Below are 27,371 nucleotides of genomic sequence, written 5' to 3' on the forward strand. Positions count from 1 at the left end.
CCAGTGATGGTTTCGGATGGTTTCATCTTCAAATTCTGCATCTTCAAATTTTTTTGGTGCACCTTTGCGTTCTTTGTCACGCACGTCGAAATCACCATTGTTAAATCGCCGAAACCATTCTTTACAAGTAGTATTCGATGGAGCATGCTCACCGTAAATATCTATGAGCAAACGATGCGTTTCCGCAGCATTTTTCTTTAAAATGAAATAATGGAGTAAAACTTCCCGCAAATGTTGCTTTTTTTAGAATAAATTCCGACATTTTCAACGCAAAAAAAGTTACTTTTGTTTACGCTTCGAACGAATGCCAACTATTGGGCTCAAGAGTTTGAACACACACCTTTCAAAAACATGTATTGCCGTTTTATCAAACACACAAGTAGTGCTACTAACGACATCTCTCTACAATGGCCGGAAACTTATTCCCATACCCAATATTTAAAAATGTTTAAATACTAGAACTATTGTTAAAACTTATCAGGAACTATAGAACTCTTCGAGAACTGTAGAATTTCGTGATAAAAGTTAATTTTTGTAATACTTGGAGTGCCACGCGGAATTGGCACTCCATTAAAAAAAATATTTGTTTAATAAATCACCGGAACTATTATTAAAATCTAGGAAGAAACTGTAGAATTATTGTAGGAATTGCAGAAATATTGTGGGTGAAAACGGAAATATGTATAAAATGGATTTTTCAAAATGAGGTGCCAACTTCACACCGACGCGTGGAAGTCGCTTCGCTTAGGAAGTTGTGCGTGTGGTAGGGGGTAAGATGGGGATATTGAATTATTTGTGAAAGTTATAATTTAAAATATACAAAAATATGATAGTAATAAGACTCAATAAATTAAAAAACGATGAAGGAAAGGGCTACGACCCAAAAGTCTATCATTATAATTTAAAAAATTAAACAAAACATAATTTAGTTAAAATCTAACACTCCGTCACCAACACCAATGGGCTCAATTTACCTAATTGGCTACTTTCTTTTTGCTTCTCCTTTCTCTTCTATTCTCTTTGTTACCTATAATTTAAAACAAGAAATAATAGAAATGATATTCACTAAAATAATATTTACAAAAATTATAACAGAAATCCATATGAACTTTGTAATGTGGAAATTTTTACTTGTGTGTGTATGTGTGTGTGTGTGTGTATATATAATATATAATCTATTTTTAGTTTGCAACTTCAATTTTTATCTTTCTTTTCGATGTAAACACATTTTATTTAAATATTGCGTTTTCAATTTACCTTATTAATATTTTTCTTTACGATATAAGCACATATACATAATAACTATTATTATATAATAATATAAAATTTAAAATATGAAAAAAATATTATTTCCGCTCGTGTAATATGTACAATAAAAAATTGAAGGTATACCAGGTCAATTAAACGAGCTAAATTATAAGATGTTTAAAATAAATTTATTAATTTACCAAAAGTATTTTATTCATGGAACGTTTTGACTTAACTTATTAGTCATCCTCAGCCATAAATTAACCAACCACAATAAAATTATTTGAAATACCACATAAAAATTAGTTGTCAACTAAACCGAATTATAAAGATCATCTTATCTTCATTTACAAATGTTAAAAAGTAATCTAGTCATATTACATGTCATATTAATAAAAAGATGTGTAATAGTGTCCAAATCAAGCCAATTCTTTGGTTGATAGTGAGAAAGGATAGAGTCCGTGTGATTAAAATGAAGAGAAAATATATTTCCAGTCTATGGAGAAGATTGCAGAAAACGTCCATATTTTAATAAAATGGTTATGTATGAAGAAAGGTAAGATGTCAGAACCATAATACGAAACGTCAGTAATTTTGATGGTAAGACGCAAGAACATGTAAAAATTAATACAGATTGTGAAAATATGATGTGTGAAATATAATAAACTATGAATTGCAGTTAATGTATATTGAAATTACTTCATCATATAGATGATAAGGTTCGAATGAAAAAATAATAATGGAACGAGTAAGTGGTTGCGTAACTAGGAAACCATCTAAATAATATTTCTTCAGAAGGAGAAGCAAGTTGCGAAAGTCGCGTGCAAGTTTTAACGAGTTGTCGGAACGAGTTTAGTTCACATCGAGGATAAGAAAAACGACGAAGACAACGATGGCAGGAAAAACGATATTTCTTCGTTGTTCGTTTGCTTTTCTCTTCACCTTCACGTTTCACCCAGTCTCGGGCCAATCGTACTATTTTCCTTATCTTTTTTCTTCTTCTAACTTTCCATTTACCTACAATCTTATATGATTTGCGAATACGAATTTAATATCCAAGGAAAGGAGAAGTAAGTGTGTATGTGATGAAAGATGGCTTATTAACGGTATTATATACATTGAAGTGCTGTTAAACATTTAATTAACGATTATTCTGTTGATTAGAAGTACCCGCATAGAAATTTTCCAAAATCTTTTCAATTACAGTATAGATTACAATCAGAATGCCCAACTTTATTCGAAATTGGTATATCGCACTGAGATTTTAATTGGGAAATCTATTTTTATCCCAAATATGGGTTTTATGTTTAGAATCGAAACAATACATAAGAATTCGCATTTGTTTCTTCGTGATTAACATTGATATATTTGTGTGGAATCAAAGAGAGAATCCCATTTTCATGCATAAACGCTGCATACACACACAAACTTTATATGTACACACGCACGCACGCACGTACGTACGTACGCACACACAGTATCCAAAAAGTACGTCTGTGAAGCTGACACCACTACAAAAAAATTCGCCCGTATACCATATTAAGTGCTAATTTAGTGCTAATTTATTGCTCTAGTCCCAAATTTTGTGCTTCTTTCCATTCGCAGGAAATTAATTTCAAAGTGGGGGCGCTGACCTCTGTGAAGCTAACCCCCCATTATTAAAAAAAATAATTTTTTTTTGGAATTCTGAATAGATTTCCAATAGTTCCAGAGTTTCTAATAGGTTTAAGAAATAGTTCTGGCCATTAAAGCCATAAAAATGCGATTAATAAAATGAGAGGCTAACTTCACCCAGCCCCCCATTTTCGGAAAAAATCATTTTTTTTTAGAGTTCTGGATAGATTTTGAATAGTTCCAGAGTTCCTGATAGGTCGTCATTTTATGCCCCTATATTATATCCGGTTTTGAATATCCTTAGATTACTTCATGATGTCCTCAAATTGCAAGCATGCAATTCTTTTATTCGGATGATTTTCATAAATATTTCAATACATATATGCCGGCCTCTTGAAATAGCGACAAAAAATTTGTTTAACCCTTTCTCCTGGCTCAGAAAGTGCACGAAACTAAAATATTTTATATGCATCAAAAAGATGGGGTCTTCCCCTTTAAAATGCTTTTTATTTGTTTTTTTACGACTATTTTATCAGGAGTTATGATCATTTTCGTACCTCGATAGACCTACATTTTTGCTCATTTTCGTTTCCCGCACTAAGCCCAACAGGACGAATACGCGCACCTCAAACAATGCATTTTTCGGGCGAACCGTTGCTTTTTCAAGAAAAGCGAATAGAATCTTTTTTGTGCAGAATTTCGTCCTCTTTAATTTTGTACTGTACCTTTTTTCTGAAATTGCATATTTTCCGAGTTATTCGCGAAAAACTCAATTTCTCAACATTTCAGACATTTTTTTTTAACTTTGCAACCACGCTACTCTTGCGAATTTTTTTCCTTTTTTTCTATTCACAATAATAAAACGATTCCCATAGAAAACACGCGTAATACCATTTTTCACCACTTCAAACCTCTAGACACTGTACTATGGTGCGAGTGCACTACTTTAGTGCTATGTCAAATTGCAGTATCAGAAACGTCAGTGCAACATTTTTTGAACTCGTTTAGTTCATTCGATAGGTCCGAATATAAATTCAGCACTGGATCAGTTTTCATTTGCCGAATACAATAATCTTAACGCACTGATACAGTGCGCACAAGCCGAATGCGTGGCACTGAAAAAGTTCGCACTCAGTGCGCACTAGTGCCGTTTGCCGAATTCGCTATTAGAAACGCAACTGAATTACTGTAACAATATTACAAATTAAATTGACAAGCAATTTAATAATTTGATGCTCAATCAGGCATCCTGTTAGAGATATATTAATGTGCTGAAAATCTGTAAATAAATTTATTGCGAATATTACTAAGGCCTCAATACTCTAAAAGCTTAGGACGCTCGCATGAAATACTAGAGATTCGGGTTCGACCGATCCCGGTCGAAGAAATATTTTTCGCAATAAATTTATTTACAGATTTTCGACACATTAACATCTTTCTAATAGGATGTCTGATTGAGCATCAAATTATTAAATTGCTTGTCAATTTAATTTGTGATGTTACTACAGTAGTTCAGTTGCATTTCTAAGTTCGAAAACCAATTCGGCGCACAGTTCAAATGACTACATATGTATAAATTCATACAGAAATGATCTAAGATCCCGTTTCGACAGTTATAGGCTTTAACTCTTGTTGTGTTATTATTATATTTACCATCTACCATTGAGGCATTGGAAGATAGATTCTTTGATTTCACTATCACATCGACCTCTTCTTTTCTTTGAAATGACCTTTCCCTGAAACTTTTTATCTTCACCGTTCTTCCAATTGTTTTACACACAGAGATTACAACAACAATAGTAAAATCTTTTTGTTTGTGTAATACTGACAGTATTCGCTGACGATAAAAAGTCACGTAAATAATAAAAGTAATATTGCAATAAGAAGAACGTAAATTTTTATTTTCTCTATGAAATTTATATAATAAAATGAAATTCAATTTACGTAATTTGTTTGTTTTAGACGTTTCACACGCCAAGTTTCGGTGACGAAGACTTTGACATACCAACTATTCATCCTCAGTCGCATCAGCAGCAGCAACATCATCAACAACATGACTCCATGCAAGCATATGGTCAGCCACAGGTATGCTTCAATTCAACAATGTTAGAATGAATATTCTATTATATGTTTTTGTATTACATTATATTCTAATAAAAAACACTTATTAAAGACTCTCAAAATTTGAAAAAATATTAAAGAATATATGACAAATGAGAGTACGGTGGGGTAATTGGTCCGCAATAAATAAAAACATAAAAATTTTAATAAAAGAATTCAATGGCTACTCTTTAAATAAAAAAAGAGAAGTTACTATACATATAACCATTTATACATGCAACTGAGCAGGGACTTTTGCGTAACTCGCTTGTTAAGCAAAAGTACGAGAATTTTTTGCTGTTACCTTGTATTTCGTTGATGCATGACCCTAAATGTGGCCGAAACGTTCGATTTGTGAAGCAAGTTAAATACATTTTTATGCTACAAAAATTTATATATAAATACATTATTTGAGCACCAATTACCGTGCCGTACTTTCATTTGCCCTATATACTTTAATACGTTATATTCTGTTGTAGAACGAGACCAAATTTTAAATTGAATGTTCATATAATTATCATATAATTATATTCTATTTTTCTATTAGCGTCTTTGGTAAATGTGCCGATGGAGGGGACCCATCTCGATGACCTTAACCTTGACATATGTTATCAAGATCGTGACCCTAAGTGACCTCCAACAGGTTTTAGCCATTGCTTGTTATTCGTTAAAAAGTTATTCCGCTAAAACCGCTTTCCGACCCGCGAGCGATGTTGACACGTACCGCGTGCTATGTGCGGAGAAGGCATCGCTAACTCCGCAATCCGATAAGGTGGACTTTATCCAGCGACTAATCGTTTATGGGTGGACGTATCGCTGTGTGTGGACGTTTCAGCGCGATAAAAAGAGAATCGCAGGCCCAAGAGCGAATATCCCGAATCCGCGAAAAATAATGAAAGACCGAAGTAACAAGACATATATTGCTGTGTCTCTCGAAACGAGGAAAAGATACCAAAGGTTGAGGTCAATCTGGAGCCGAGATCTTTAATCGGTCCGGGACGCGAATGAGAATCCTCTCCGCATAGATCGAAACTTGCGAGACGCGAATTGCCGCTAGGATTTTAGCAACGCTGGCTCAACGCTAGTGCTAGTAACAAGACTAATCTTTCTGTGAGAGAATCTAACAATAGAGATTCGTGGATTTAAAATGATCCGACCCGAGATAATGAGACGCCTGAAAAGAGGAAACCAGATTGCGATGGCCACCACGGAGCGATCGCAATCCCTTCCGCTCCATCATTAATAATATCTTCCATAGAATCCGGGGAAGTAAAATTAAAGAGGGGAAGGCACAGAAGTAAAATTCCCCCCAGTCGAGAGTAAACGACGATTGCAAAGGACTCCGGATCCGGGAACCACGAGACAAAAATGTCACATTTCATATTAATGTTGGAAGCGAAGAAGTCGACATCGAAGGGGCCGAATTCCCTGTCAACTAACCGAAAAACCTCCCTGAACGAAGATCATTCAGTGTCTGCGTCCTGGCAATAAGCCTCTTCATCCGCCACGATGTTACCGGCAGAGGCGATGTAGGAGGCGACCAGCCCGATATCTTTAGCTTCGCTTGCCAAATTTCTCTAGAAAGAGATGATAAGTAGGGGTATTCAACTGAGTTGAAACGATTAATATAAGACACCGCTGTGATGTTAACTATCCTCAGAAGAATCTCGCAATCGCTGAGATGAGACGCGAAACATTTTAATCCGTGAAAGGTGACCCTAAGCATCAACGTATTGATACGCAAGGCCTTTCCTCGTTCGATCACTAGTCGTGAGTCGGATCTGGGGCCGAAGATGCGTCCCAGCCCGTAAGAGAGTCATCAGAAAATTTCGCATGCGAAATGGCCCGTTAGGATAAAGTTTACTTAGAGCTTATCAGCCAAAATATTAAGCCAACGAAAATCTTCATTAAGATCCGACGAGATGGACATTTTCGCATTAAAATCGTTATTCGATTTTTTTCGAGAGTTAAAAACTTTCGTCTTTCGAATGCCTTAGTGTAAAGTAAAGCGTACTTTATCACAGGCCAAACGGCAATAAGGAAGTCAATCATACTCGCAAAATCTTTGATCGAACAGAGATTTGGCTGAGAAACTCGAAATAAGCGAATATAACTTAATCCAACGGGATTCCGGGATCGAGACTGACTGAGCCTCTGAATCAAAGATGAACCTCAGGTATTTGTGACGCCGCGCGGGTTCTAGCTCCGACTTTCCTAAGTTAAAAATGAAGCTCAACTCCGAAAGGTGCTGATATGCTCTTGGATGTTACGACGACAGGCCTCTTTCGGATGGGCTAAAAGGAGAAAATCGTCGAGGTACAAAACCGACTCGTAGCCTTTGGCACGAAGAGACGCAACCACTGGATGCAAAACCTTGATGAAAATATATGGAGCCGTAGCCAGGCCGAATGGAAGGACTCATAAGTGGCGCGTTGCCATTGAAATTTCAGATATTTCCTGCAAGAAGAATGAATCGATAATAATATGTAAGCGTCCTCCAGATCGAAGGAAGCTATCTCGACATCCGAGAGCATTGGACGTACAACTGTTCGCCAGTCCTCTAACTTAAAATGAGAGGGACGAATGTAAGTGTTAATATGCTTTAAATTTAGGATAAAGCGCATTTAGGATAAGATGCTCTCAGGCATCTTATCGGAAAGAAGTAGGAAAGAAACTGATCTGGCGAAGATTATACCGAGTAAATGGTCCCTTTCTCTAACAGTCTCTCGATTTCCACTTTACAATGGACAGAAGTTGTGGCAGAGAAAACTGGTTCCCTGAGCTGGGAATGCAAAGGAGGCAGCGAGTAAAAAGGGCTCTTGTATCTTCGGATGGTGCTCAAAGCCTCTGAGTCCGATGTTAGAGCTCTCAATGTATACAAAAAATTAGCCAGTCAGTCTGCGGTTCTTACCGGATTTAACAATTCCTGGACTAGTGAGCCCCCGCTTATAGTACAGTTGATTCGGGCACGGTTGATTCGACTGATAGACATGCTTTTGCATTTCCTTAGGCTTGTTTCCATGTCGATTGGGCCTTCGTTTCCAGCTGAGGAATGACCTTAGAAGTTGCCTTGATTCCTTAGAAGGAACCTTGGTAAAGACTCGAACATTTTCTCACAGGCCTGCGCCGGTGAAAAAGTGTGAGCGGGAGACCAATCTGCAAGGTCGGGTCCTTGACCTCTTCCATGAAAGAAGCGCCGAAAAGCCACTCTATGGGTGTATATCATTTGCCCACATTGCTAATTGGCTAAATTAAATGATATATTCATTGGTAAAACAGTAAAGTAAAAACAAGAAAATACTAGGAACAGGTCGATGTGAGTGTGTAATTGAACTGTGTGCAAGTGCACCGCTCCCCTCGTCTTTCGGGGCTATAGGTCGGCTGTCGACTTGCCCAGTAGATTTAAGGTTTTACAAAGGCTCGGCCTGGCCAGGGATAATCTATACTGATGTCTTTTAAAATTGATATAGAATATATTTATTTCGTCAAAATAATGCATAAATGCATTACACACATATAGTACATATGTAGTGTTTACAATATAACATATACACATGAAGTATTGCATAAGGTTTACACCAGAGGGGTACTACAAACTAATTTTTTAAAGATATTGGTAATAATTCATTTTGTATATTAAATTTACGATAAACTTCGATACGTATTTCTACTCTGTAAGGTCAGATAGAAATTTTTAGGTTTGTCGCGTCGCATGCTCCAACATGTTCCAATATGCTCCTACCAGCTCTTACTTACTCCAACGCGCTTGATAGATAAATAATTTTCTTATATTTTAAAGTACTCACTGAGGCGCTCTATTTTAGCTGGTGAAATAATAACAGTTCTACTCGCATAGTTGTAGATAGGTTTTAGCGATAATTCTGTCGAATTACGTCAAAAAACAATATTTCAAAAAAATGAGATGCTAACTTCGTATTTCACCATCCAGCATCTCACTGGAATTCGAATGTATGAGCTGTAAAATACAAGAATATACAAAGTTCTATATATAAAACCCATTATATCAATAATTCTGGCTATAAAACCAAAGAAGTTACCCGATAATTATACATATGGGTACATACAGCTGATATTCTGGCCGATTCTGAGGTCAGAACTACACTAGAACTGCGATGGAATAATCAGAACTCTTAAAAGTCGGTCAGCATATTACGTGTATACAGGGTGTGTCAAAAGTCTGGAAACGGTCGAATACCTCGAAAGCAAAGCATTTTTAAGAAAAATGTTTCAGACAAAACTTGTAGGGTTTAAAAAGATCTATTCACTGATCACACATCCCTTTGACCTTGAGTGGCGTCGTCAAAGTCAGGTCATGGTCACGTCGATTTTTTTAAATGGAACTTCCTATTTTTCGTTACATATTCTTATAGCTTACTTCGAGAGCTTTTCAAAACACACTATAATAAAATATTTTTTCATTAAGTATTTTTCGAGTTATAAGGCTCGAAAGTACAGCCGGCATTAGCATTACCCAAGTTGTCCGATGGCTAAAACCTCTTAAATGTTGTTCAGGATCATGTCCTGGATAACATTTGTCAAGGCCATTGGAGATTATTCCTCTTATTTCTATTTTTGCACTAAAAATTCTGTGGTGTTTCAAATAGTGAAATGAATACTCGGTTTCTATTAAGCTAATATCAATATAAGTATCTTTATTAATACAAAATAAACATTAATTTGAATCCTCTCAGCCATGTGTATATCTATCAAAACAGCCGTTATATTTTGCCATGAGTCTCGCGCGCTCCACCCTCGTATCCCTGGCGCCATCTACCCTGACTCCATATACTACAATTTCATTTTTACATAAAAATGGAAATTATAAGTACAACTTCCAATAGCTTTGATCTTGACAAACGATATCCAGGACATGATCCTGAACAATATTCAGGAGGTTTTAGCTGTCGGTCGGACACCTTAATGGATAAAAATCAAAACTCGTTAGATTCGGCCAGCATATCAGCTGTATGTGCCCATATGTACCGTTATCGGATAATTTCTTTGGTTTTTATAGCCAGAACTAATGATATAACGGGTTTTAACTATAGAACTTTTTGTATTTTCGTACTTTACAGCTCATATGTTCGAATTCCAGTGAGATGCTGGATGGTGAGATGCAAAGTTAGCATCTCATATTTTGAAACATTGTTTTTTGACGCAAGTCGATAGAATTATTGCTAAAACCTATCTAGGACTGTTGAATTACAGTGCATGCGAGCAGAACTGTTGTTATTTTATGCAATGCCAACATATGATAAGCTAGCTTCGCAGACGTGTAATGAATTCGTTAGCTAGATTATTCGAAAATCAGCCGATATGCGTGAAATTCGAAAAAGAGGATTGCGCGAAACTAGAGATTCTCTCAGAGTCGCGACACGAGACGATTTGAGCCGACTTTTGTTTTCGCAGAGTAGTAGTTTTAACAAAATCAATAACAGAAAGAAATATATTAGTATCTCTGTCTAACCTTAACGTCGCGTTAGGGTTAGACAGAGATACTAATATTACTAATATATTTCTCTCGGTTATCGATTTTGTTAAAACTATTACTCTGCATACAAAAGTCGGCTCAAATCATCTCATGTCACGACTCTGATTAGAGGGTCTCTACGCGAAACGATCCTTCGTCTGATGCTCTCTGTCGCGTTATAGTACATTTATTTTTACAAATAGTGCTTATCTAGCCTGAGGTTTTTCTCTTTCTCTAATCACTGATATAGTGAATGGTCGTGATGTAGTGATGATATAGTGAATCGTATCACGATTGTCACAACCAAAATTGTGATTATCATTAAGCAGAATTGCTTCACACCTGGTAAACCTGAGATAAAACGAACGCTAGCGTCGTTAGCTGACCGATAGCATCACTGACCGATAGCAGCGCTGGATCAACTGGACAATAACAGCAATGTTATCCACATGGGATATTACCTACTGTATCCCATGGATAACATCGTGAGAGCGCAATCTGTATAATTTAATATTCACACTTTATTATGTATTTTGTAAATATGTTTGACATAAAACAATTGTCAGTTTAAAAATAAAACGTAATATTGCTCAGTGAATTCCCACTATAATGCGCATTAATGCCCCACTAATGCCCGATAATGTCTAAGCAATGCCTAATAATGTCCATTAATGTCTAAGCAATGCCTAATAATGCTCACTAATGCCTAAGAAATGCCTAATAATGACCAAGTAATGCCTAGAAATGCCCCGAATTTGTATATCGCAATGTTCTCAGCGATTTAATCCTTGATCAATGCTTTTGATTAAACCTTTTATTTTAAATGCAATTAAATAATGTCTGTAGTATTAATCTGATGACCTACTAATCTAATTATGTCAACAGTGATTGTTAAGTAAAACTACTATATAACCGGCATGAAAAATCAGGATACCTATAAAATGGATGACCTTTTTTAAAAAAGGAATATATTTTGGAAACTTACTTATAAACACCTACATCAAATCAATTAATTTTTCTTTTTCCACTTTATTATTTTCTCTCTCATCCATCCCTTCCGTTGGTCTATTAAAGTTTTGCTATAAACATAGCACTACACTTAAACTATAGGTCTTTTTTTCTGCAGACTGTCGACAAATGTCGCTATCGCAAAAAGACGTACTGCTCTGTAAAAAAAACGTACAGAATACTCGCGGCATAGATCGCCAATTATATTATGAAGTTAGACTATATTCTTACAAAAAAATATTCTAAAAATACTGACAGAAAGAAAAAAATATTCATTAAAGTAGTTAAATAGTTATACCCCAAAATTATTCAAGAATGTCTTGAAATTTTCGTCTCAAGTAATTTAGATATTAATACATATGTCTGTAAAAGATGAGCTCGAATTATCGTCCCATTTCTGATATATAACCGATTAAACATCGCAGATTTTTCTATATCTATCATTATAGTATAGCTATTTTTGCTTTGATACGACACGAATTTTCATATAGCCTCGAAATCACATTCAAAAAGTTAATGAAAAACGAATCTCAAATAGTTAAATTCGTGAGAAAACTCGTGTAACAACACCGCAAATATTTATGACATGATATTAAAGTTTGTGTCAATAAAAAATCTTGATTGTACATTTTCTCGAGAACTGAGGATGTCTATTAGATATGACAATCGCACTTTCAAGGACCAACAACAAGGAGGTTGTCTTTCACTTTCTTGTCGTTTCTTCGCGAGAATCGTTTTTTTTTTTTTTTGCTAAAATTACTTTTGATATATTTTTCTTTATAACGCAATTGTGCGGACATTTTTTTCTTTCGTATAAATATCTTGACAGGTAACTCGTACCTATATTCGTCTACTCACAAAAATGATTGGCGACGTTGCCACGATCTAATTCCTCTTATTTACTACGTAATAGGGAAGTTTCTTAAATTAACTTATTTTATTATGATTTAATATTGTAAGTATATAAAATACTTCGTTTCATTATTTTTAGATTTTATATAGCGATATATTTGCTTGAAATTTAGGGACATGTTTGAGTTTGTCATTGACTCGCATAATTAAGGTATAACTACCAAGAATACGCGTTATGAAAATTTACAAAGTACATGATCTTCTTACTTTGAGGATACAATTTTTTAAATGTTCTCAAATATTCCTACATATTCTTTATTATTTAATCAATTATTTATTGAATGCTTATTTTCGTGAAACAAACATATCATAAACTTAATATGTTAACACTTAACAATACATAATGATGTACGCATGTATGTGTGTACTACACACACACACACACACACACACACGCACACGCACGCACACACGCACGCACGCACGCACGCACACGCCCGTATTACGCGATAAAGAAAAATAAAGGAATAATATCAGAATGATGTATCAACCACTTAACAACTTCCGTATTTGAGCATTATTCATGTAATATTCAAGACATTATTTTTAGACGCACGTTCATCATTTTCTCCGTCTCGTTTTGACCTGGAGATAAAGAGATAAAAAGATGTTGAAACGTGCAGAAGAAATTCTATGATCTTTATCAATGAGAAAAGGGAAATAACATTATCATGTAATATTATTTCATAGCACATCATTCTCAACGATTTATATATATATATATATATTTATATTAATATGGGAAAAAGCAAATAATTTGAATATTCACTTCGTGCCTACGTATTATTTTTATGATCTGCATATTTTTAAAACAAAAAAATAAAAAGAATGATCTAAATGCAGCTAAGAATTTTTTTTATGAATTATGCAATTTGTTATGTAGGAATTTATTTATTTGCGTTCTTTACTTATATTAAATCATTATAGATGATTCAAGGTAGCAGTATGCAACAATCGTCGGATGGTCTCAATCTGGACACTAATGGATATCAGCAACAGCTCTATTTACAGCAAGAGCATTCGATGCAAGCGATCAATGTCAGGTGAGTTTATTCTTGAGTTACTGTTAATATTCAACGGTATAAATTAGATACTTTTACACATAAAATTCATGCACTTTTCAATTGTCTATCTACACGAGGGCAATATCGTGAATCGATTAATAGAGAATATAAAAAGTGGAAAAAATTTGCTTTCAATCAAATTCTAGCTCGTGACTTTGTAAATTAGGCGAGACGAAGAATATCAATGCTGTGGAATCGAAAGAAACTTTGTAGAGTGAAAGAGAGAGAAGTAGGGGAAGTGAAGGAATGAATCTTTATTTAGTTTTTTCAATTATTTACAGGGTTTCCACAGACCTGGAAAACCGGAAAAAGTCAGGGAAATTGAAATTGGTTATGGAAAACCAGAAAAAGTCAGGGGAATGTATAAAAGAGACTGGAATTTTTAGTTCTTTTAATATAAAATTGTGTATGTGTACAAATTTTTTGAAAAGCAGCAATGATCCGATCAGGTTAAATATCCTGATAGCAATTTGGAGCCAAATTGGCAGCAAACTCCATCAGATTTTGACTACAAAACCATAGCCATCTGTATCCGCATTTGGCTATGGATTTGTCGACAAAGCCTGTTGACAGGCTATGCCAGCAGATTGGTGACAGAAACCAAGCAGAGTCTGCTCGAATCAGGTTCTGCTCTCAATCTGTCGTCAGATTATGCAAGACTTTGCTCGGTTTCTGCTATCAATCTACTGGCATAGCATGTCTAGCAGGCTTTGTTATATTTCTGGCAGCGATTTGCTGTCAATGTCAGATAATACAAATTCTGTATACAATTTGGTACCTTTCTGCAATCAAAAATTGGTAGCAGCAGGCTCTGTTCAAAATCTGTCTCCGCAGGCTTTGCTATCGGGGTATAGAAAAATAGAGAAGATTAATCTGCAAAGGATTAATTAGTTAATATAATTATCTTTGTTTACGGCAAATAAAATGTGGCTATTGCTGGCTCATAGCACAACAATCTCAAAATATATTCCAACATAACTGCTTTAAAAGATACAATGAAAATAAAAACACTTTAAAAATTGACGAAAATAATATTGCAACTATTGGTATAAATATGTATATCTATTATATGTATCATTTTGTATATTATATGAAATTCACTAACATAATTGAATTTTTTTGTTATAGTTAATAGATCAGACGAAAATGAACTATCTTATTTTGATAGTTCTAACGAAGATTCGGATGAACCGTCTTATTAGGACGGTCATAGATAGGCCACCAATTATATAATCACTGTTTAAATGTTAAAGAAAGATCTAAAGCAAGAGAAAAGCAATATTGTCGGAAGAAATAAAAAATATAATTAATAGTATGTATATATAAATTTAAAAATTTATATAGGTGTACAAAAAAGTTCTGAGCTTTAGATTTCATACAACCGAAATAACAATTTAAATTTTATATATCTTCCCACCCTTTTGCGGTTTTAAAGCGTTAACATTTGGCCTTCTAAAATGCCATACGGTTTGGCGTTTGATGCACATCAAAAATCAGTAGTGTTCACGATGGCAATAACAAAAGAGCATATTCGATTTTGCGTCCACTTCGCGTTTCATCTGAAGAAAAATGCTGCTGAAGCCACTGCAATGATTTGTGCTGCATATGGAGAGAACGCTGTAAGTCATGCTACATGTAAAAGATGGTATCAAAAGTTTCGCCAAGGAGATTTCAGTCTTAAAGATGAATCGCGTGCTGGACGCCCTGAAAAGATTGAAACGGACGAATTGCAAGCACTGCTGGATATAAACTCTGTGCAACCTGAAAAGGAGCTTGCAGAACAGCTTAGCGTTACGCAGCAAGCCATTTCCGTACGATTACGTGCGATGGGAAAGGTTCAGAAAGAAGGCAGATGGGTTCCGCATGAATTGTCCGAAGACAACAAAAATCGACGGCGTGACACTGCACTCACTTTGCTTTCAAAGTTCCAGAAAAAAGATTTTCTGCACAAAATCATTACAGGCGATGAAAAGTGGATTCTTTATGATAACCCTAAACGTAGAAAATCATGGGTTGATCCTGGTCAACCTTCGACATCGACGCCAAAGCCCAATATCCACGCCAAGAAGGTTTTGCTCTGTATCTGGTGGGATTGGAAAGGTGTGTTGTACTACGAGTTGTTACAACCGAGTGAAACAATCACGGCAGACCGCTACCAACAACAATTGACCAATTTGAGCGATGCATTAGAAGAAAAGAGGCCATTTACTGGCCAAGGAAGTAAAGTGATTTTGCTTCATGACAATGCTCGACCACATGTTGCGAAAGCGACTCAGGACCATATCTTTGCGTTAGGCTGGGAACTTCTTCCGCACGCGGCGTATAGCCCAGACATGGCGCCTTCCGATTACTACCTATTCCGGTCGCTGCAGCATCATTTGGCTGATACACATTTCGTGAGATTAGAAGAAATACGAAAATGCATTGATGACTTTATCGCTTCGAAGCCGATGAGTTTCTATCGTCAAGGAATTCGTAAGCTACCCGAAATATGGCAAAAGGTCGTTGATGCAAACGGAGAATATTTCGCGGATTAATATTTTTTCGTTTGTTTTTGAATAAAGATTGAATTTTACAAAAAAAAGCTCAGAACTTTTTTGTTACTTTTGCATTACACCTATATTTATTCAGGGCATGTATTTATGGAACTGGAATTGGAATTAATTTGTTTTCCCTATAGAAAATATAATAAAAATCTAAGAAATAATTGTATAATTTCAATCGGAATCCATTCCGAATAGTGCCATATACCCTGATATTGCTCCATGCTATTGTCTATGCATATATTGTACTTGCTCCGTACCGTTGTCACTTTTCGTTTGAAAAAATCGAATAAAACCAATATTTTCGTTTTACAATTTTGTTTCGCTCATTTTCTTTGCATAGTAAAAAAAAGTAATTAATTTATTCTTTAATTTTATGAATGACATTCTGTCTGTTTTATTTATTCTTTGCTTTTGTAAAGCAATAATAGATAATAATTCCGAATTCATTATTTTCTTTTAGGTTACTCAACTTACGAAACAATAACATCAGAGGCATTCCGCGGTTTTTGTTACGCGGAATTAAATGTCCTTAATGCACAAGGCACATAAAACGGCAGCAGCGTATAGCGTTTAACCAATGATATTTTTTTATTCTGTTAAAACATTCGAACAGAAATGCTAAATGTTACAGTTGATTGGTTACGCGGATATTTTTTACGCAAATTATGTGTCCATGTGAACGATGGCATTTAAAACAGGCGTAACAGAAAGCGCGGAACGCTTCTGATTATGCGAAACGCGTTATGCGGAAAATATCAACCCATGTAATCGCACCCTAACTGAGAGTCACTAAAGTTTCCTACTGACAATACATCTCATTGGTTAATCGATTTAGTTCCTAGATTCAGCCGACATCCAATTAAAGAACGTGCATACAACAAGAACTCATTTCTAACCAATCAAAAACTCATGTTAACGAAAATACTTTTATTTATTGACAATACAGTTAATGATAATTATGTGCTATAAACCAAACTTGATCAATAAGAAGTCTGTAACCAAAAGTGGATAAGAATATACATTGTAGTTATGGATATTATCGGTCAGTACCGATCCGCTCCCTCCGTTTTCGCCAACTTTCAGTTGGCAGCAGTCGGTCGTAAAAATTCTTAAAACTTTAATAAATTGTAATTAATTTTAATCGTTATTGATATCTATACGATACTATTAACAAGTCGTACGAAAACGACTGTCTTAGCAATTCTTATTCTAAAATTATAAACAAAATGCTTGACGCGTGTCATGTATGTTGCTACTGGAGATTTGTCCATTTTCGATTTTTTATTCTCATACAATTTATTACTTGTTATTGATGAAAAAATTCTTTTTCAATATTTGCATCTCATTATGTTATCTATTGCATTTCATGTTCTCATTTTAATCTGTTGCTTTATTTTATAAATTTTAAATATCTCCAATATTCTATAGGTGCGTCCCATTTCATGTATGATACGCGTAATGCATCATATATCATTGTTGTTCACTAAATATTAAATAAGGATAAATGAGGCATCATGCGCATCATACGTATAACGGAATGCAACCTAAGTCTACTATGATTGTATACAAGAGATTATCCCACACAACATAGTTGTCCAAGAGATATCCTAAAGATGTTTAGAGGACATACTACAACCTACTGCAGGAGCATTGTGTTCCATGGGACTTATTTTAATAAATATACTTGAATTTTGACTTCACTTTGGTTATTATTTAGTTCTGGGGATCCAGTTCCTATGACCTGGATACACATTATCAAGATCATGATCCTGAGTGACCTCCAACATGTTTTAGATGATGGTCGCTGTACGTTAAAAAGTTATTAACAGTCAAAGACTGGGTACGGGGAGCACATTCAACGCTATTTGTGTCATGCTATCCTTGTTTCACGTCTAGTAGACAATGAAGATAGAATGACACAAACAGCGCTAATAGCGTCTCTCCGAACACAGCTAAAGTTAGTAATTATTTCCCTACTTTATGAAAAATTAGATAACTCTAAGCAGAGAGAGAGGTATGGGATGGACCGAGGGTCCATCCCATTAAGGAAATACGACTTTCCACGCGAAGCGACTTCCACCTCATCTCTTTCCTTGCCTAAAAGCACATGACTTTCCACGCGAAGCGAGTTCTATCCCATCTCCTCCTTGCCTAAGGGCGTGCGACATTCCACGCGAACCGAGATCCACCTCACAATCAGATAAGGGTTAGGTTAGGTTAGAGTTAAATCAAGGTGGAGGTGCAGGGAGAAAGGCGGAGTCTCTCCCCTGCCCACACGTGTTCTTTCTACACGAAACTATTTGTAATAAAACAATTGTTGGTTGACCTTGTTTCGCTCCAGAAGCAAAGAAGGGAAGAACACTTGTGGGCGGGGGAAGGGTTCCGGCCCTCCCTCTGCACTCCCACCCCGATTTAATCCTAACTTAATCCAACCCTTATATAATTTGTACAAGCAGACATTTTGTTTTATTTGCTACACATTTTTTGTTAATAACTGTTTAACGAATAGTAACCGCCTAAAACTTTTTGAAAGTTACTTCAGATCATGACCTTGACAACATATGTGAAAGTTAAGATCAATTGAGGTTATTTCTCTTTTATATAGTTCTACCATCAAAATTTTCTATCAAAATTACACTATAACTCTGCCTTAACTAAGTGGCGATCTCTTATAATTTCCGAGATATTAAGGCAAAGTTACTCAGAATTATGACCTTGATAAGATGTCAAGGTCATTAGAACTGGGTCCCCGAAACTAAATAATTACCGCATAAACATTGAAATATTCTATCTCAAATAAATAAATGTAATCATAAATATGTTTACCATGAATAGTGTTTTTAATTATTTATGAACATATTCCACCTTTTGATTATATAATAGCGATTAATTGCTGACTTCGAAAGAAATTTATTTTTTATAAACGATCTTCTTTTTCATTTGTTTATAGTTCGGCATATGGCAACTCACAAAGTTCGTATGCGACAATGAGCTCTCCACGTCATCAACAACATAGCGGCCAACAATTATTGATGTTGCAACAACAGCAGCAACAGGTTCAAATGCAACATATGCAGTATATGCATTCTCAGCAGCAGCAACAGCAGCAGCAATTGCAGCAACAGCAACAAATGCAATATAGAAGTCCTACCGGAGGCAGTCCGACTACTATGCAAGCAAACAATATCCCGGAGACGAATAATAATACTACGACCAGCGAAGATAGTGATGATAGCACTCCACATTCTGGAATGGTGAGTTAAATCCTAGACGGCACAGAATATTTATGATAAATATTTATTACTTCATTTTTTTGAATGTTATATAAATATTTTACGTAATATTTATGATAAATATAAATAAATATTTCTAGTATTCTCTTATTTGGATTATAATGTCTTATTAAGTGTTTTCATAGCATTTACTACAACATTTACAATAAATATTTCATAATATTTATAATAAATATTTATGATTTGTGCAATCTAAGACCATAAAAATATTTACAAATTACTAAAAATAAGTCTTATAAATATTTTGTAAATATTTATTGCATATTTTATAAATATTGTGCTGTTTGGGATCTCAACGTCTATTAAGCTGGCATAGCTACTTTTAGCACAATCGAATAAAACACACAGAAATTTAGTGTTTTGTTATTGCTAATTTATTTCTTAATTTCCGATTTTGTTGCTGCAGCTGATTTGTAGAAAATAGTGCTAACTTAAGGTTAAAATTAGCACAGCTATTAAAAAAAAGTTAAAAAGTAAAAACGTACTACTTATTTTTGTAGTGCTAATTAATTGCTAATTTGCTGCTCGATTTTGTCACTCCATCCTACACTCCTAAAAACCATCTTTATATAGCCAACCTACATCACCACGACATCTCAAAGGGCGCGTTCCACTTAACGTTCGCAACGCTCGCGAGCATCATTTCATCCTTGTTTAATATTTGTAAACGATAAGGATGAAATGATGCTCGCGAGCATTGCGAACGTTAAGTGGAACGCACCCAAAGATGTAAATTAATTAGGTATTTTGATTGATCACATTCCCTTAATTTTGTTGCTTGCAATTTGCGATTAATCCGATTCCTTAAAAACCCCTAGCTACATAACTAAGAAACACTCTTAGAATTCGACATACTTGAAATATTTATATGACTTGTCAATAAGTTGTTGTATCTTTCGATGCCATAAAAAAAATTTCCTGAGTTGGTTCCGCCTAAAGTATTAGGACTCACGAGGAGCGCTAATTGGTAAATCACGAAAAGATATTTACTTTCGTAGCTTCAACACTTCACAATTATTTCTCCTTTTATAAATTAATTTTCCCGTTGCTATAATTCGGTTACAATTGATCCCCGTGGCTATGTTAATATTATTACTTAAAGACAGGTTATCTTATAATTTCTCGCATTCGCGATTACTAATTCGTAACCAATCGCTGTTATCGGATTATATGATACCGGACACTCGCATAGCGCATAACGTGTTAATTTAATTCATTATACAAAATCCCGCTACTCACAATTAAGCGGCCAAATATAAAGGAACCATTTGCATTTTGATGATCGATGTAACCATATATGATCATACCTTGTAACGGACTTTGTCTTCACACATTCGATCTTTGTCCGCGCGTGGATGCTGAACTTGCGTCTTCAACTTCAAACTTTAACCTTAAGTTAGCACAGGCACTGTGTTCTAGATCAATTGAAACAACAAAATTGGAAATTGAGCAACAAATTAGCAACAAAAGAGCTTTAAATTTCTGTATAAGTTACTAAAGCCTCGATTAAAGTGGCTGCATGAACTTAATAGACGTGATCACTGTATTGACACGATATTTAGATTTACGCAATATTTTGCTTGAGAGCAATTTGTCTCACAAATAGATCTTTTAATATATTTAGAAACTAATAACATTATGTTTTTTAAAGCATAAAGCAAATGTTGTATATATTAAAATTACGCATAAAAACACGATAAATATACACTAAGAAAGAATGCTGTTAAATGAATAAAAAAATAGATTGAGTCAATTAAACGTATGTATGGGTTGTCACAAACATAAGTAGATAATTCAACTATATTTGTTATTGGACTTAATTTTAATTTTAATCTTTTTATTTGTAACAATAATCTTTCAGTATAAAAATAATAACATCAGTTTGACTTAGGCCCGGTTTTTCATTATCTGGTTAATGAACTTAACTTGTGGTTAAGCTTAACCTGATATTTCACTCAATAAGCTTCATACATGACATCATCATAGATGAAGCCTATTAGATAAAATATCAGGTTAAGCCTAATTATAAGTTAACCAGATAATGAAAAACCGGGCTTAATGGCACATAATGGTAAATGGTTAAAAGAATGTTGAATTGAAGGAACACTTCCTGTGTTAAATCAATATTGAATAGAATTTAATTCTATAAAATATTTATAAAATATTTGTAAAATTTGACGGAACTTGATTACAAAATAACAGGAATTCAATAAGTTGTTGATGGTACTAATTTCGAAATAAATTCAACTTTGACTTTGAATCAATGTAATTGATTTGAATGTTACGTTTAAAAAAGAATAATTGTTAATTTTTACATACACTTCTTACTTTCTTTATTATTCTTATGTAGAATTATTTTATAGTTTTACATGGTTTATTAATTACACTGTAAAAAATTTTTGTGTAAAGTTATAACTATTATAGTGGGTAATTTTGAGACCCACTATACGAGTAATAGTTGTAAACGTCCATGCATTTGTAATTTGCAATATGCAAATAAAAATAATTTCTTGATTTTTCAGATTGTGGAAGTACGATTACAATGTGTATGTGTAGTTATAAGAACGATAACATGATAATACATTTCGCAATTGTTATACTACCTTGATCAAAAAGTTCCCGGAATTACCACCAGGTGATGCTCTGAGTCGGCTGATTTGGGTTCCGTTTTTTTGGTTAGGTTGCCACATCTATCATTGACATTTCCACCAAATTTTATCGCCATAGCTTGACATTTGTAAAAGTTACGCCGTCTTGAGTACATCTACCTCTGCACGGTTTTCGATTTTTTACAGTTTTAAAAATGGAGTTGAATTTGCAACATCCGTGATTTTTTGACTCGATCGAACAGAAAAAAATCGCAGGGAGCCATATCGGGTGAATTCGATGGCTGTTGGATGGTATTCGACTAACCAAAAAAACAGAACTCAAATCAGCTGACTCAGAGCATCACCTGGTGATAATTCCGGGAACTTTTTGATCAAGGTGGTATATTATATATTATTATATATTCAAATATTAAACTTACATACAAATACCTAAATTATTATTACATCAACATTTTGTGCATTTACATAATATTGTGTAAATTTAATATTCGAACGTATAATAGTACAATTGCAAAGAGTATTGTTACATTGTCGTTCCTATAACTTTACATACACATTGTAAATCTACTTCTGCAATCTGCTTAATTACAAATTAAGAAATTAGTTTTGCTTACATATTGCAAATTTGCAAACTTATGGAAGTTTACTACTTATAGTGGGGTTCAAAATTACCCACTATGATAGGTCTGATTGTACACAAAAATTTTTTAATGAATGCAATTTTACACGCCTTTTTTATACAGTGTTATTGAAGAAATAAATATATATCAATGCCTTAAACGGTCAGGTCTAGCTGGATCTTAAATGCTTGTATGATTCTGCGTGAATTTATATACTATGTATGTAGTCCTTTGAAACGCGCGCCAAAATGATTTTTCGGTCTTGAAACGCTAACTTTACTAAACTACCGCAGTAATATCACGAGTTAAATTGACTAGCAATTTAACAATTTGATGCTTTTTCACATCTTCGAACGATTTTAATAATGCTGAGTAACGTATTAAAATCTGTAAATAATTAATTCTTATTGTGAAAAATATCATCTTGGCCGGGAGTCGAACCCGGATCTTTTTCTTTCCGGGCGAGCGTCCTAAGGCTTTATAGACCACCGAGGCCTTAGACTTGACTAATAATTAATTATTAGATACATATATACCATACAAGTAAAAATTTGGATGTTAAAAAGTTCATACAAATATCTGTTATATTTTTTTTAATGATACAAAAACATTTTATTATTTTATTCAATTCAAATATATAATTTTTTACAATAAAAATAATATATGAAATCTCTAAATTGAGTCTACTACAAACTATAATACACATTTTCTTCAAACATTATTGTCGGACTACTTCTTATAAAAAATAAAATCAGAGTACAAAAACTATATTCTAATCCTATTACTTTATTTCTTAAAAATAAAATCTAAGTGGTATATATCTTCTTATTCTCATTTAAAGGTCCTCCTATTTCAATTCAAGTGAGACATATATTTTTCCATTCCAACTCAGTAAACTACAAGGAATCAAAAAAATAAAAGTATAACTGAAAAAGTTTATTTCAAGTAAAAAATTTTTACAGTAAAAACTTAGTGCTGCAATACGGTTAACAGTACAAAATGCGTGATATCACATCAAAATTATCTTTTTTACAAAGAGGTAAAAGAAAGGCACCAAGTGTACGCACTATATGTGTGCTCCTTGAAGAAAAAAAAATGGCTTTTTATTCCAAATCTATTCCAAACCTATTTTCCAAACTATTAAAGTAATAATTTTTTTCAAAAATGTGTGAAATCTTTAAATTGCGCCCATCATAAACAGAAAATATATTTCGTTGAAACACTAATGTTGTATAACTACTTTAAAAAATAAAACTCAAGTGATCCTTAATAAATAAAATTTTTTATGTGTGTGTAAAAGAACTTGGCGCCACCAGCAAACTTGGCTTGGTCTGAAAAAAAGTCATTTTTTTTCTTCAAGGAGCACACATACAAGTGCGTACACTTGTTTAACAGCAATACGCGAAAAATTACTGCTATATTACGTAATATTACAAAAATTTTGATAATTGCAGAAAATATTCAAAATATCCATATTATGCTATTTACGTAATTTTCCATATAAAATAAGATATATTTACACAATAAAAGCAAATTTACATAATTTTTGTGAAATTACATAATTTCTGTAAAATTGCACGACTTTTTTATATTTACAGGACTAATCATGTAACTTTTACATCTATTATGTTTGTAAATATACGGAATTTTTTTACAGTGTACAACTGTGTATCGGATATAAAACCGCAATCAAATAGTTTGAATTTACAATCAGACACGGAGTTTTTGCACCACTCTTTGAGCATTTTAAAGATATTCAAATAATAACATTATGTATTCGCCTTTAATTTTGTTTGTTTATTACAATGGTATGACGTATAGCTATTTATATTTCTACGGACGTGTCTCTTAGATTATAATTTTGACGGTCATTGCTTGTCTGACTTCCATCTGGATAACATGTTATATTGTATATCTTGTACTTATTTTAATAACGGGAAATTTTTAAGTCTTGTAATCGTATCTTTTATAATTTGACTTACTACGCTCTAATAACACTGATTTGTGATCTATGGAAAAGGAGGTTGAGTAAAATAAGCATACTGTGAATTCATTACATTGCAAATAACAATCATGCCTGTACTCTTCAGTTAGTCACTTGACTAAGCAGCGAAGAGACAAAAATTGGGCAATTTCCAACCAGACAGTAGAGAGACACTCATCCTCGGTCTCACATAGAACATAATTCCAACATCTTCCAACTATTGTCAATACATCTACGATAATGAATTTGCTGAAAATGGTTTGAAAGAAACCGAAACGTCCAAATAAGCTGGTATCGACAGTCACTGTACATTTTTAATATATATATTATGTGAATATTATTAGACTATTGTACAAATTGCGCACCCATTACCGCGCTGAGTAACGCTCTCATTGTCCGTACATTATATTATTGTTTTTTAATTTCGAGAGCTCGATTAGTATTTAATTTTGATTTTATTTAATAAAATATGCAATAAAATCAATAAAACATCAATAAAAGTGACATTTCGACAATGATTTGAATTCGTCTTGAAGACTCCTACAATATTATGGACGAAAAATTGTATGGTGCTATTTAAAAAATTTAAGATGACTTTGATTTCCTTATGAAAAAATATTTTTTTTATATTTTTTTATTGCATGTTGTAGCCTATATAAAACAGATGAACACTCACTCTTCAATCTTTTTTTTTAACTGTCGAAAGTGTCTAAAAATCGTGCGGACCGTTACGCTGAACGCCCTGTATAATCGAGGCAAATACTTGCTTATTGAAACAAGAGTATGACATATTTGTTTCATTAATACTGTTATTGAATTATTTCCAGACTGATGTTGTTGATTCAACACATAGAGCCGTAAGATCAAGTAGATTAGTTAGATATATGTAGGCTAGACGTTCGGAGTAGGGATATTATGGATATCTGGGAAATATCCGATATTCGGTTTTATGTGGCCCTTTTTTACTATCCGGCCAGATAGAGAATATCATTAATATCCAATATTAAATCCGGTTGAAATTTTTTTCTGAGAATATTAAATTAATTTTTTAAGTGTCATATGTACATACATATATATATTTTATATAATTATACATATTGATATCAGTTATTATTTACATATTTATTAAAGGATAATATGTTACATAATACATGTAAAAATATTTTATACATACAATACTTTCTGTAGCAATTTAGTTCAAAACATTTTTGTATAATTAGTATCTGCTGCATTAATATCACCATCCTAAGAAAGATTGTACAAATAAATTTGTAATTAATAATTTTTCCAAAACATTTGATAGTTTATTAAAAGAGATTTTGGGTATTTCTTAAATATTCATTCTTATTCCAGATTGCTATGGTAAAGCGTGAGCCACCATCGCCCGAAGCAGCTGATGTTGGAGCAAAGAATCAAAGAAAAACGAAGCCCCAAAAAAAGAAGAAAAAGAGAGATCCTAACGAGCCACAGAAGTAAGTAATATTTTTATCTTTATAAAATAGTAAAAAATATAATTTCTTTAAATATAATCTCTATTAAACATCATTTTGTTATCTCTATTAAACATCATAAATAACATTTGATATTAAAAATCTTAATAATAATTGATTTATTAATCTTACGAGTGTCAATTTTCCCATGGAAGTCCAAAGTTTACTGCAACTAGGAGAAAATTTCTGTCTCCCTCCCCGCAACGAGGAATTTATTACTATAGAATTTATAAAAAATATAGAAAATAACTTAGCAAAATTGAAAATCAATAATAAACCAATCAATAAACGTTTATATATATAGAAATAGATTTTTACCATGTTTACTAAACATTAAAAATGTAACAAAGAGACATATCTAATGTAAACGATGATTATTTTATATTCTTGAAGTGTTACCAAACAGTTTATTAAAGATCCACAAATATTATTGATGCAGATAAGAGAAACGTTGTAGTAGCACTTGATAAATCAGACTGTATCAATAAGATGGAAACTTTATCTGATACTAATACTTACTCAATTTTAAAAAATAATCCGATTAACAAAATTTTGGGGGAACTAAAGTTATTGTTGAAACATGGAAACAGCGTGAACTTGTGAGTGATTATACTTACAATTTTATTAATTCAACGAATGCAACATTACCAAGGTTATATGGAATCCCAAAAATTGATAAGGCAGATAACGTACGTATTATAAGGTCTATATACTGAGAAAAAAATTACTAAATTTTTATAAATATTTTTTTAATAGTCTTAGCGGAATATTTACTGAATGTAAACACATATTCATTAAATACAAGAACCATTAGTTTGATTTAACTATCATTTTTTTCATTTATCTAAATTTGGAGACACGGTAATGTCTCGGCGCTAAGACAAGGAAAGCGTCATAGCGCGAGGCACTGGCGTGCTCCTTTACGGCCGGTGAGTTGCGGCAGATTTGGAGACATGGTTCTCAGTAACGACTGAACTGATGAAGTTCTATATACGCTCAATCGATAATTACCGCTGGGGTTGTACAATGAAAGTGCTTTTATTTTTTTTCTGCGAATTTGCGTTTCCTACGAGCGGAAATATCGCGACACAAACCTCTGAATCTCTGAATTTTATCATTTTAAGAAACGTCGTCATTATTAACGTCGACCAGCAGAATGTACGGCTGCAGTATCTGGTGCTAGATGGCGCTAGAGGCGCTGATCGGATGCCTGCACGTTCGAGTTATGACGTTTAGAGGCTCGCGGCGGTGTACGCTTGGCGCGGGGCGCTTGCCAGGCAGTCACCACTCCCCGCGCGCCGAATATCCATGACGGATATTCGGCGCTTTAGAATTTAATATCTCGATTGCAAAAATTGGGAAAGGGTCGAGAACTTTTCGAGAACAAAGCTA

At 33.8% G+C, this 27,371-nt stretch overlaps 1 protein-coding gene across 2 annotated transcripts in view; it reads left to right on the forward strand.

Moving 5' to 3' along the window:
* Positions 1-27,371, forward strand: part of LOC108724390 (TOX high mobility group box family member 3) — a 67,503-nt gene that overhangs the window by 27,451 nt on the left and 12,681 nt on the right. For both annotated transcript variants that reach the window (XM_018450744.1, XM_018450745.1), the window contains 4 exons: positions 4,825-4,947; positions 13,301-13,416; positions 18,934-19,237; positions 25,843-25,961. In XM_018450744.1, coding sequence (XP_018306246.1) covers positions 4,825-4,947; positions 13,301-13,416; positions 18,934-19,237; positions 25,843-25,961 — 662 coding nt within the window. The remainder of the gene's footprint in view (positions 1-4,824; positions 4,948-13,300; positions 13,417-18,933; positions 19,238-25,842; positions 25,962-27,371) is intronic.

Source organism: Mycetomoellerius zeteki, unplaced genomic scaffold (assembly GCF_001594055.1).
Source record: "Mycetomoellerius zeteki isolate Tzet28-1 unplaced genomic scaffold, Tzet1.0 scaffold294, whole genome shotgun sequence".
Classification (NCBI taxonomy): domain Eukaryota; kingdom Metazoa; phylum Arthropoda; class Insecta; order Hymenoptera; family Formicidae; genus Mycetomoellerius; species Mycetomoellerius zeteki.